At 45.6% G+C, this 12,998-nt stretch overlaps 1 protein-coding gene across 1 annotated transcript in view; it reads right to left on the bottom strand.

Moving 5' to 3' along the window:
* LOC123990438 (solute carrier family 22 member 13-like) overlaps window positions 1–12,567 on the bottom strand; it is a 60,638-nt gene extending 48,071 nt beyond the window's left edge. Inside the window, exon 1 of the mRNA XM_046290977.1 lies at window positions 11,836–12,567. Within this exon, the coding sequence (XP_046146933.1) occupies window positions 11,836–12,216 (381 nt within the window). The 5' untranslated portion in view covers window positions 12,217–12,567. The remainder of the gene's footprint in view (window positions 1–11,835) is intronic.
* Window positions 12,568–12,998: the final 431 nt, after the last annotated feature.

The following is a 12,998-nucleotide window of genomic DNA, read 5'->3' on the forward strand; positions in this document are numbered from 1 at the left end:
TACAGCCTGCCCTACACAGTACATGTAGTCTACACAGTACATGTAGTCTACACAGTACATGTAGTCTAGACAGTACAGCCTGCCCTACACAGTACATGTAGTCTAGACAGTGCAGCCTGCTCTACACAGTACATGTAGTCTACACAGTACATGTAGTCTAGAAAGTACATGTAGTCTAGACAGTACATGTAGTCTAGACAGCCTGCCCTACACAGTACATGTAGTCTAGACAGTAAATGTAGTCTAGACAGTACAGCCTGCCCTACACAGTACATGCAGTCTAGACAGTACAGCCTGCTCTACACAGTACATGTAGTCTAGACAGTACATGTAGTCTAGACAGTACAGCCTGCCCTACACAGTACATGCAGTCTAGACAGTACAGCCTGCTCTACACAGTACATGTAGTCTAGACAGTACATGTAGTCTAGACAGTACAGCCTGCTCTACACAGTACATGTAGTCTAGACAGTACATGTAGTCTAGACAGTACATGTAGTCTAGACAGTACATGCAGTCTAGACAGTACAGCCTGCTCTACACAGTACATGTAGTCTAGACAGTACATGTAGTCTAGACAGTACATGTAGTCTAGACAGTACATGTAGTCTACACAGTACATGTAGTCTTTACAGTACATATAGTCTAGACAGTACAGCCTGCCTAACACAGGACATGTAGTCTAGACAGCCTGCTCTACACAGTACATGTAGTCTATACAGTACATGTAGTCTATACAGTACATGTAGTCTATACAGTACATACAGTACATGTAGTCTATACAGTACATGTAGTCTAGACAGTACAGCCTGCCCTACACAGTACATATAGTCTAGACAGTACAGCCTGCCCTACACAGTACATATAGTCTAGACAGTACAGCCTGCCCTACACAGTACATATAGTCTAGACAGTACATGTAGTCTAGACAGTACATGTAGTCTAGACAGTACATGTAGTCTATACAGTACAGCCTGCCCTACACAGTACATGTCATCTAGTAAGGGAAGACCCCCCTGTATTGGACAAAAATGAATGAGAAGTCATTGGCATCGGACAAACCATATACACATTGTCCAATACCACCCAATTCGGCGTTGATTCATGCAAAGTGTATTGCAAATGCCATATGGCAATTGCCAGTTGTAACACTTAAAAAATTCAACAGGTGGCGAATCCGCTCCACCGTGGTTTTTCATATTGGAAATGTAACCCAAGTCAACGTCCAAAAGCAAAATTTTGAAAAAATGATTTTTTTTTGTCAAAAACTTACCACCCCTTAAAAAGTGCTTTCTGGACCGTTTTTCGAAATTCTTTCGAATTTTTTTTGCCAATTACACATGTGTAAGAACTGTATCAACATACTTTAGTCGTATTTTATTATCATAATTTTTTTTTTTTTACTTGTGCATAAGGAATTTTTTGGGGGGTCAAATGCCATAAGAAATTTGACATGCTCAAAAATCCTGCAGAAATGCAAAATTGACTGGCCTGATGAACTCGGGATGGCCGGGCAGTGATAGTTGTTCCTTTCCATCACTCGTTGTGTTGATTTCATCATGTCCATATGGTGATGTTTTTTCACTATGGAATCATATTGCAAATGCACGTGCATTTGCAATATGGTTCAATGGGCATTTACCATATGAAATTTGACATGCTCAAAAATGCGAAATTGACTGGCCTGATGAACACAGGATGGCCGAGCAGTGAGAGTTGTACCTTTCCATCACTCGTTGTGTTGATTTCATCATGTCCATTTGTTTATGTTTTCTCACTTTGCATTTGCAGTATGGTTCAATGGGCAGGTACCATCACGAATTTGTCATGGTATAAAAATCCTGCAGAAATGTGAAATTGACTGGCCCGTTGAACTCGGGATGGCTGGGCAGTGATTCTGGTTCATCTCAATGGCTCATAAGGGTTGATTTCAGAATGTCACTTTTGGTGATGGTACCTCACTATTTAAACATATTGCAAATGGACAAGAGTCACCAGCAAGTCACTGTCCATCAGTCAATTAGATATCATTCTGACACCAAACTGAAACAAACTGACACTAAACCCACTTTTTCCAACTCGTTTAGTAGCCAACTATCACATACTTCAGAGCAGGCCCAAAATTCACAACGCCTTTGGTTCAAACCATTAAAAAAACATAAAACACATAGTTACGTTCTAGCTGCGGGTCCATTTCTTATGTTATGTGTAGGCCTAGTTGAGGCGACCCCGAATCCCAAGTTTCGGCTCGATCGGTCATTTGGTGTCCGAGCAAAACCCTAATTGGTGCTGAAAATTCACTTTTTTCCCATGACTTGCTACGGGGTCCTTGAATGAGCTCTCGGACAGAAATGTTGGGGTCTGTCTATATGGGCCGAGACGGTCGCAATTCACCTAGTCTTGTGTCTCTGAGACATTTCTAAATGTCGCCATTTTCGTAATGGTCAAAATGAATTGAAGTCATTGCAAATGTACTGTTTCTCGGTCCGAGAACCGTAGAGCCACGTACCTCACCACGCACTATCGACCTGAGGTCTAGAACAGGATTCTAAAGTTTCGGAACTCTAGGTCTGACAGTTATTTAAAAGTTCCAACAAGGTTAACTAATGCAGGCAGTGTATGTCTCTACGCACCCCAATGGGTCCCTACTTCCAAGTTGTGTGTCTGTGTGATTTAGTTTTCCCTTGAAATTTTATGGGAAAAATGACTGATTTACAGTTCATGGGGGTTGTCTAATCACACATATGAAGTTTTGGAAAGATCTGACTTTTTTAACCCCTCGAAACAGGCCAAGAGACACCAATTATGGCACTTCCGGTTGGCACAGGACGCTATAAGTCAACACATATCCTCACTGGGGTATGCTTTTACAGAATCCTGAGTTTTAAGTCCTTACATTAAGAATTGACTGATTTACACAGGGTTGAATGCACTATGTCTATCAAACTGCAGGCAGGGTATGGATAAACACTTTTAGGGTGATTTTAACCACTTCCGGTTGGTCCAGGAAGCTTAGAATCAACACAGGTAGACCTCATAGTGGCCTGATGGACTGTCATCGAAGACAGGTTCATATGACATTCATAACCCACATAGGCTTCAGGTTGAATTTAGGGGTGCAGGCAATGTATTCCTATGGGGAGAGAAGTCAATGCAAACTCTTTGAAGTAAACACCTTCTTTTAACTATTAAGGGTTAAAGCCACACGTTCAAGGTTCTTTTAACTATTAAGGGTTAAAGCCACACGTTCAAGGTTAGGCTTGCACAGATCGGAAGGACCTTAGGAACATACCTGAGGTCGAATTGTGCTTCTCACCCTAACGGTTCTCTCACTGTCACCCAAAAGCAAATGACGTTGTGGGGCAGGCTTAATTTTGGGCCTACTTTTCTAATGGTCGCTGCGCTTAGACCGAGCGAGCTACGGTCAAGCGGGATATCTCGTTGAACTCGGCACGGCCTAGAGATTATGTTTATGCCTTGCATGCTCTCTGTGTCTTTCAGCAACGCACTTTTTCACTCCATCCTTGCTGTGTGTGTGTGTGAGAGCTTTTCTTTGACATCTGTTGGGAGAAATGACTGATTTACAGTTCAGGAGGGTTATCTAGTCACACATATGAAGTTTTAAAAAATGTGACTTTTTTAACCCTTCAAAACAGACAGTGTGGCCCAATTAAAGTCACTTCCGGTTGGCACAGGAAGCTATAAGTAAACACATGTCTTTATTGACATAGAACCTTACAGAATCCTGAGTTTTACATTTACATTTACATTTAAGTCATTTAGCAGACGCTCTTATCCAGAGCGACTTACAAATTGGTGCATTCACCTTATGACATCCAGTGGAACAGCCACTTTACAATAGTGCATCTAAATCTTTTAAGGAGGGGGGGTGAGAAGGATTACTTTATCCTATCCTAGGTATTCCTTAAAGAGGTGGGGTTTCAGGTGTCTCCGGAAGGTGGTGATTGACTCCGCTGTCCTGGCGTCGTGAGGGAGTTTGTTCCACCATTGGGGGGCCAGAGCGGCAAACAGTTTTGACTGGGCTGAGCGGGAACTGTACTTCTTCAGTGGTAGGGAGGCGAGCAGGCCAGAGGTGGATGAACGCAGTGCCCTTGTTTGGGTGTAGGGCCTGATCAGAGCCTGGAGGTACTGAGGTGCCGTTCCCCTCACAGCTCCGTAGGCAAGCACCATGGTCTTGTAGCGGATGCGAGCTTCAACTGGAAGCCAGTGGAGAGAGCGGAGGAGCGGGGTGATGTGAGAGAACTTGGGAAGGTTGAACACCAGACGGGCTGCGGCGTTCTGGATGAGTTGTAGGGGTTTAATGGCACAGGCAGGGAGCCCAGCCAACAGCGAGTTGCAGTAATCCAGACGGGAGATGACAAGTGCCTGGATTAGGACCTGCGCCGCTTCCTGTGTGAGGCAGGGTCGTACTCTGCGGATGTTGTAGAGCATGAACCTACAGGAACGGGCCACCGCCTTGATGTTAGTTGAGAACGACAGGGTGTTGTCCAGGATCACGCCAAGGTTCTTAGCGCTCTGGGAGGAGGACACAATGGAGTTGTCAACCGTGATGGCGAGATCATGGAACGGGCAGTCCTTCCCCGGGAGGAAGAGCAGCTCTGTCTTGCCGAGGTTCAGCTTGAGGTGGTGATCCATCATCCACACTGATATGTCTGCCAGACATGCAGAGATGCGATTCGCCACCTGATCATCAGAAGGGGGAAAGGAGAAGATTAATTGTGTGTCGTCTGCATAGCAATGATAGGAGAGACCATGTGAGGTTATGACAGAGCCAAGTGACTTGGTGTATAGCGAGAATAGGAGAGGGCCTAGAACAGAGCCCTGGGGGACACCAGTGGTGAGAGCGCGTGGTGAGGAGACAGATTCTCGCCACGCCACCTGGTAGGAGCGACCTGTCAGGTAGGACGCAATCCAAGCGTGGGCCGCGCCGGAGATGCCCAACTCGGAGAGGGTGGAGAGGAGGATCTGATGGTTCACAGTATCGAAGGCAGCCGATAGGTCTAGAAGGATGAGAGCTGAGGAGAGAGAGTTAGCTTTAGCAGTGCGGAGCGCCTCCGTGATACAGAGAAGAGCAGTCTCAGTTGAATGACTAGTCTTGAAACCTGACTGATTTGGATCAAGAAGGTCATTCTGAGAGAGATAGCGGGAGAGCTGGCCAAGGACGGCACGTTCAAGAGTTTTGGAGAGAAAAGAAAGAAGAGATACTGGTCTGTAGTTGTTGACATCGGAGGGATCGAGTGTAGGTTTTTTCAGAAGGGGTGCAACTCTCGCTCTCTTGAAGACGGAAGGGACGTAGCCAGCGGTCAGGGATGAGTTGATGAGCGAGGTGAGGTAAGGGAGAAGGTCTCCGGAAATGGTCTGGAGAAGAAAGGAGGGGATAGGGTCAAGCGGGCAGGTTGTTGGGCGGCCGGCCGTCACAAGACGCGAGATTTCATCTGGAGAGAGAGGGGAGAAAGAGGTCAGAGTACAGGGTAGGGCAGTGTGAGCTGAACCAGCGGTGTCATTTGACTTAGCAAACGAGGATCGGATGTCGTCGACCTTCTTTTCAAAATGGTTGACGAAGTCATCTGTAGAGAGGGAGGAGGGGGGGGGATTCAGGAGGGAGGAGAAGGTGGCAAAAAGCTTCCTAGGGTTAGAGGCAGATGCTTGGAATTTAGAGTGGTAGAAAGTGGCTTTAGCAGCAGAGACAGAGGAGGAAAATGTAGAGAGGAGGGAGTGAAAGGATGCCAGGTCCGCAGGGAGGCGAGTTTTCCTCCATTTCCGCTCGGCTGCCCGGAGCCCTGTTCTGTGAGCTCGCAATGAGTCGTCGAGCCACGGAGCGGGAGGGGAGGACCGAGCCGGCCTGGAGGATAGGGGACATAGAGAGTCAAAGGATGCAGAAAGGGAGGAGAGGAGAGTTGAGGAGGCAGAATCAGGAGATAGGTTGGAGAAGGTTTGAGCAGAGGGAAGAGATGATAGGATGGAAGAGGAGAGAGTAGCGGGGGAGAGAGAGCGAAGGTTGGGACGGCGCGATACCATCCGAGTAGGGGCAGTGTGGGAGGTGTTGGATGAGAGCGAGAGGGAAAAGGATACAAGGTAGTGGTCGGAGACTTGGAGGAGAGTTGCAATGAGGTTAGTGGAAGAACAGCATCTAGTAAAGATGAGGTTGAGCGTATTGCCTGCCTTGTGAGTAGGGGGGGAAGGTGAGAGGGTGAGGTCAAAAGAGGAGAGGAGTGGAAAGAAGGAGGCAGAGAGGAATGAGTCAAAGGTAGACGTGGGGAGGTTAAAGTCGCCCAGAACTGTGAGGTGAGCCGTCCTCAGGAAAGGAGCTTATCAAGGCATCAAGCTCATTGATGAACTCTCCGAGGGAACCTGGAGGGCGATAAATGATAAGGATGTTAAGCTTGAAAGGGCTGGTAACTGTGACAGCATGGAATTCAAAGGAGGCGATAGACAGATGGGTAAGGGGAGAAAGAGAGAATGACCACTTGGGAGAGATGAGGATCCCGGTGCCACCACCCCGCTGACCAGAAGCTCTCGGGGTGTGCGAGAACACGTGGGCGGACGAAGAGAGAGCAGTAGGAGTAGCAGTGTTGTCTGTGGTGATCCATGTTTCCGTCAGTGCCAAGAAGTCGAGGGACTGGAGGGAGGCATAGGCTGAGATGAACTCTGCCTTGTTGGCTGCAGATCGGCAGTTCCAGAGGCTACCGGAGACCTGGAACTCCACGTGGGTCGTGCGCGCTGGGACCACCAGATTAGGGTGGCCGCGGCCACGCGGTGTGGAGCGTTTGTATGGTCTGTGCAGAGAGGAGAGAACAGGGATAGACAGACACATAGTTGACAGGCTACAGAAGAGGCTACGCTAATGCAAAGGAGATTGGAATGACAAGTGGACTACACGTCTCGAATGTTCAGAAAGTTAAGCTTACGTAGCAAGAATCTTATTGACTAAAATGATTAAAATGATACAGTCCTGCTGAAGTAGGCTAGCTGGCAGTGGCTGCGTTGTTGACACTACACTAATCAAGTCGTTCCGTTGAGTGTAATAGTTTCTACAGTGCTGCTATTCGGGGGCTAGCTGGCTAGCTAGCAGTGTTGATTACGTTATGTTGCGTTAAAAGAACGACAATAGCTGGCTAGCTAACCTAGAAAATCGCTCTAGACTACACAATTATCTTTGATACAAAGACGGCTATGTAGCTAGCTGTGTAGCTAGCTACGATCAAACAAATCAAACCGTTGTACTGTAATGAAATGAAATGAAAATGTGATACTACCTGTGGAGCGAAGCGGAATGCGACCGGGTTGTTGACTGCGGAAGTTCTATAAGTCTTTAAGTTAAGAATTGACTGATCTACGATCTACACAGGGTTGAATGTAGTCATTTTCACCTTTGAAGGTTATGTACATCAAAAAACCTTTTGGGTCAATTTAACCACTTCCGTTTGCTCCAGGAAGCTTAGAATCGACACAGGTAGACCTCATAGTGGTCTGATGGACTGTCATAGAAGACAGGTTCATTAGGCATACATAACCCATATAGGCTTCAGGTTGAATTTAGAGGTGCAGGCAATGTATTCCTATGGGGAGAGAAGTCAATGCAAACTCTTTGATGTAAACACCTTCTTTTAACTGGTAAGGGTTAATGCCACAGGGTCAAGGTTAGGCTTGCACGGATCAGGAGGACCTTAGGAACGTACCTGAGGTCGAATTGTGCTTCTCACCCTAACGGTTCTCTCACTGTCACCCAAAAGCAAATGACATTGAGGGCCAGCCTTCATTTTGGGCCTACTTTTCTAATGGTCGCTGTGCTTAGACCGAGCGAGCTACGGTCAAGCGGGGCATCTTGTTGAACTCGGCACGGCCTAGAGAATATGGAAATGCCATTGTAGGCTTTGTGTGTCTTTAAGCACCGCACTTTGTCACTCCATACTTGCTGTGTTTGTGTTTCTGTGTGTGTGTGTGTGTGTGTGAGAGAGAGCTTTTCTTTGACATCTGTTGGGAAAAATGACTGACTTACAGTTTATGGGGGTTGCCTAATCACACATATGAAGTTTTGAAAAGATCTGACCTTTTTAACCCTTGGAAACTGCCACTGTGACACCATTTAAGGCACTTCCGGTTGGCACAGGAAGCTATAAATAAACTCATATCCTGATTGGGGTATGCCTTTACAGAATCCTGAGTTTTAAGTCTTTACGTTAAGAACTGAGTTTTTTACGGAGGGTTTAGTGAGTGTGTGTTATTTCAGAAAATCATAGAAAATCACAGAAATCTCGCAGAGCTCCGCAGCACACTTTAAAAAGATTCGTAAGAACACCCTGCAACTGGATCTGTAACTGTTGAAAAAAAAACCTATCCGTGAACATCACGAATTTGTCGTTGTACGATTTCTCTTAAATGACGATAGATAAATGGCTGGTTCTTTTTTCATTGACACCGGAGGCTCCTTGACTTTGACGTGAAGTGGAAAAATAATTTCTCTATTTTCATTTTGGACCTTTAATCCCAGATAAATGGCCATAACTCAAAAACCGTTGAGGCCTAGACGCCATCTTGTTCGGGGCCAACTGCCCATTATGCCGCCCCTACGCTCACCGAGTTTCGGCTTCGAAATATTTTCAGTTTTCGAGATAAGGCCCCGTTGTGAATCATGATGTTTTGTCCAATACCAATATGATTGCTTATGCCCTCTTGTGGGAATTTCCAGGACAGCGGCAAAATGACCTAAATCTTATTATTTTTGTAAAACGGAAACCGAATGTCCGACAAAGTTCATTTGATGACTTCCCGGTAGGTCCGGCCCTGCCGCTCGGCCCGACGCCATCCGCAAATTTTACAAACGATTTCGGACGTCTAGTAAGGGACCGTACATTTGCAATATGGACTTTCTCACTAACCATAGAGCAACTGCCAAAATCTTCCCTTAAGGTATGACAGTACAGCCTGCCCTACACAGTACATGTAGTCTAGACAGTACATGTAGTCTAGACAGTACAGCCTGCCCTACACAGTACATGTAGTCTACACAGTACATGTAGTCTAGACAGTACATGTAGTCTAGACAGTACATGTAGTCTATACAGTACATGTAGTCTAGACAGTACAGCCTGCCCTACACAGTACATGTAGTCTAGACAGTACATGTAGTCTATACAGTACATGTAGTCTAGACAGTACATGTAGTCTAGACAGTACATGTAGTCTAGACAGTACAGCCTGCCCTACACAGTACATGTAGTCTACACAGTACATGTAGTCTAGACAGTACATGTAGTCTAGACAGTACATGTAGTCTATACAGTACATGTAGTCTAGACAGTACAGCCTGCCCTACACAGTACATGTAGTCTAGACAGTACATGTAGTCTAGACAGTACATGTAGTCTATACAGTACATGTAGTCTAGACAGTACAGCCTGCCCTACACAGTAAATGTAGTCTAGACAGTACATGTAGTCTATACAGTACATGTAGTCTAGACAGTACATGTAGTCTATACAGTACATGTAGTCTAGACAGTACAGCCTGCCCTACACAGTACATGTAGTCTAGACAGTGCATGTAGTCTAGACAGTACAGCCTGCCCTACACAGTACATGTAGTCTAGACAGTACATGTAGTCTAGACAGTACATGTAGTCTATACAGTACAGCCTGCTCTACACAGTACATGTAGTCTAGACAGTACAGCCTGCCCTACACAGTACATGTAGTCTAGAGAGTACATGTAGTCTATACAGTACAGTACATGTAGTCTAGACAGTACATGTAGTCTAGACAGTACATGTAGTCTATACAGTACAGTACATGTAGTCTAGACAGTACAGCCTGCTCTACACAGTACATGTAGTCTAGACAGTACAGCCTGCCCTACACAGTACATGTAGTCTAGACAGTACATGTAGTCTAGACAGTACATGTAGTCTATACAGTACATGTAGTCTAGACAGTACAGCCTGCCCTACACAGTACATGTAGTCTAGACAGTACATGTAGTCTAGACAGTACATGTAGTCTAGACAGTACATGTAGTCTATACAGTACAGCCTGCCCTACACAGTACATGTAGTCTAGACAGTACAGCCTGCCCTACACAGTACATGTAGTCTAGACAGTACATGTAGTCTAGACAGTACAGCCTGCTCTACACAGTACATGTAGTCTAGACAGTACATGTAGTCTATACAGTACATGTAGTCTAGACAGTACATGTAGTCTATGCAGTACAGTACATGTAGTCTATACAGTACAGTACATGTAGTCTAGACAGTACATGTAGTCTAGACAGTACATGTAGTCTATACAGTACAGTACATGTAGTCTAGACTGTACATGTAGTCTAGACAGTACATGTAGTCTAGACAGTACATGTAGTCTAGACAGTACATGTAGTCTAGACAGTACATGCTGGCCCAGTCGTTCTGTTATTAATCAACTATACAGTGCTGACTGAGTAACGGACAAGACACACAGTCTGATTGGGAGGAACACTGATTTATGATCATGATTTTGGTCTGACAGAGACACGAAAACAGATGGTTGGCTGCCATCACTAAAGAAACAGCTGCCAAATCTAACATCATTATGGAAACAGCTGCCAAGTCTGACATCATTATGGAAACAGCTGCCAAGTCTAACATCATTATGGAAACAGCTGCCAAGTCTAACATCATTATGAAAACAGCTGCCAAATCTAACATCATTATGAAAACAGCTGCCAAGTCTGACATCATTAAGGAAACAGCTGCCAAGTCTAAAATCATTATGGAAACAGCAGCCAAGTCTAACATCATTATGGAAACAGCTGCCAAGTCTAACATCATTATGAAAACAGCTGCCAAATCTAACATCATTATGAAAACAGCTGCCAAGTCTGACATCATTAAGGAAACAGCTGCCAAGTCTAAAATCATTATGGAAACAGCAGCCAAGTCTAACATCATTATGGAAACAGCTGCCAAGTCTGACATCATTAAGGAAACAGCTGCCAAGTCTAACATCATTATGGAAACAGCTGCCAAGTCTAAAATCATTAAGGAAACAGCTGCCAAGTCTAACATCATTATGGAAACAGCTGCCAAGTCTAACATCATTATGGAAACAGCTGCCAAGTCTAACATCATTATGGAAACAGCTGCCAAGTCTGACATCATTAAGGAAACAGCTGCCAAGTCTAAAATCATTATGGAAACAGCTGCCAAGTCTAACATCATTATGGAAACAGCTGCCAAGTCTAAAATCATTATGGAAACAGCTGCCAAGTCTAACATCATTAAGGAAACAGCTGCCAAGTCTAACATCATTATGGAAACAGCTGCCAAGTCTAACATCATTATGGAAACAGCTGCCAAGTCTAACATCATTATGGAAACAGCTGCCAAGTCTAACATCATTATGGAAACAGCTACCAAGTCTGACATCATTAAGGAAACAGCTGCCAAGTCTAACATCATTATGGAAACAGCTGCCAAGTCTAACATCATTAAGGAAACAGCCCACTGAGTCCAGTGCAGTCTGTCTGTCTGTCTGTCTGTCTGTCTGTCTGTCTGTCTGTCTGTCTGTCTGTCTGTCTGTCTGTCTGTCTGTCTGTCTGTCTGTCTGTCTGTCTGTCTGTCTGTCTGTGTGTCTGTGTGTCTGTGTGTCTGTGTGTCTGTCTGTTTGACAGAATAAGAGAGGTAGTGTGGCATCACCAGATCACTGGTAGTGGAATAAGAGAGGTAGTGTGGCATCATTTGATTTACTCAAACTAGGGCATCAGACTGCAGGCTCAACAGATATTTAGTATCTCTACTGACCCATTGTCTGCCCCAACTGCCCTATCCTACGACCCTACCTCAGTCACCAGGCTGGTGGTCCCATGGGGAGCCTCATACTTCCATCCATCCCTGCAGGAGATGGTACTGTTTATCCCATACACTTCAATAGTCTGCAAGTCCAGATCCACCGGAGTGTACATCTCACAGGACTGGAACCCAGGGCCATCGTCCAACGGTGGAAGGGTGAGGTTCAACAGCCTATCGTTGGTCAGGTTGGGTCCCTGCGTCCTGATCCAGTCTGTGTTACAGTGATGAGGGAAGTTCATCCCCGTAAACACCTGGCAGAACATGTGGAACCCGTTGAAGATGTTCGGGAAGCATATCGCAGCCAACATTTGCTTCTGGAATGTTCCGAACTCCCCGACCGCTGTCAGTACCTGCCCGAACCCGGAGCTCATCTTCAGTCACAGGTGTTGGTGCAACACACAGGCTGGAAGTGTTCGATAGGAGATTGTTTGTCAAGTGGAGGTTTAACACCTTTCCATTGGTAGGAGGGCATTAGTGGGTAGATAAATTAATGTTTAATCTGTCATAACACACTCACAGGAGTGTTATCAGGTGTCACCCGGTCATCTGCGTGTGTAAAATAACTCCTTACTCTACAAACCTTTAGAAAATGAATAACTTATGAATAACATTTCAAAGCCTCAACAAAATACTTAATTAGTTCAAGTTAATTGATCATCTAGTGCCTTTACAGTCTATTCCGTCCATTCAACGCAGTTTTAGATGTTTCCCTTGTGCTTGTTTTTGCTTCCTTCAGCAGTCAGTGAGACTTTGTACCGAACGGAGAACGCAACTGCCAAATGGACCTTTAGACCTGCAGAAGATGTGCAGCCTGTTGCTCTGAGCCGGGAACCACGAGGACAAACATCTAGGACTGGGCTGTTCTAGGACTGGTCGGAACAGAAACCATGAGGACAAACATCTAGGTCTGGGCTGTTCTAGGTCTGGGCTGTTCTAGGACCGGGCTGTTCTAGGTCCGGGCTGTTCTAGGACCGGGCTGTTTTAGGACCGGGCTGTTATAGGACCGGGCTGTTTTAGGACCGGGCTGTTTTAGGTCCGGGCTGTTCTAGGTCCGGGCTGTTCTAGGTCCGGGCTGTTCTAGGACCGGGCTGTTTTAGGACCGGGCTGTTATAGGTCTGGGCTGTTTTAGGACTGGGCTGTTTTAGGACTGGGC

The sequence above is a fragment of the Oncorhynchus gorbuscha genome, linkage group LG12 (genome assembly GCF_021184085.1).
Source record: "Oncorhynchus gorbuscha isolate QuinsamMale2020 ecotype Even-year linkage group LG12, OgorEven_v1.0, whole genome shotgun sequence".
In the NCBI taxonomy this organism is placed as follows: Eukaryota; Metazoa; Chordata; class Actinopteri; order Salmoniformes; family Salmonidae; genus Oncorhynchus; species Oncorhynchus gorbuscha.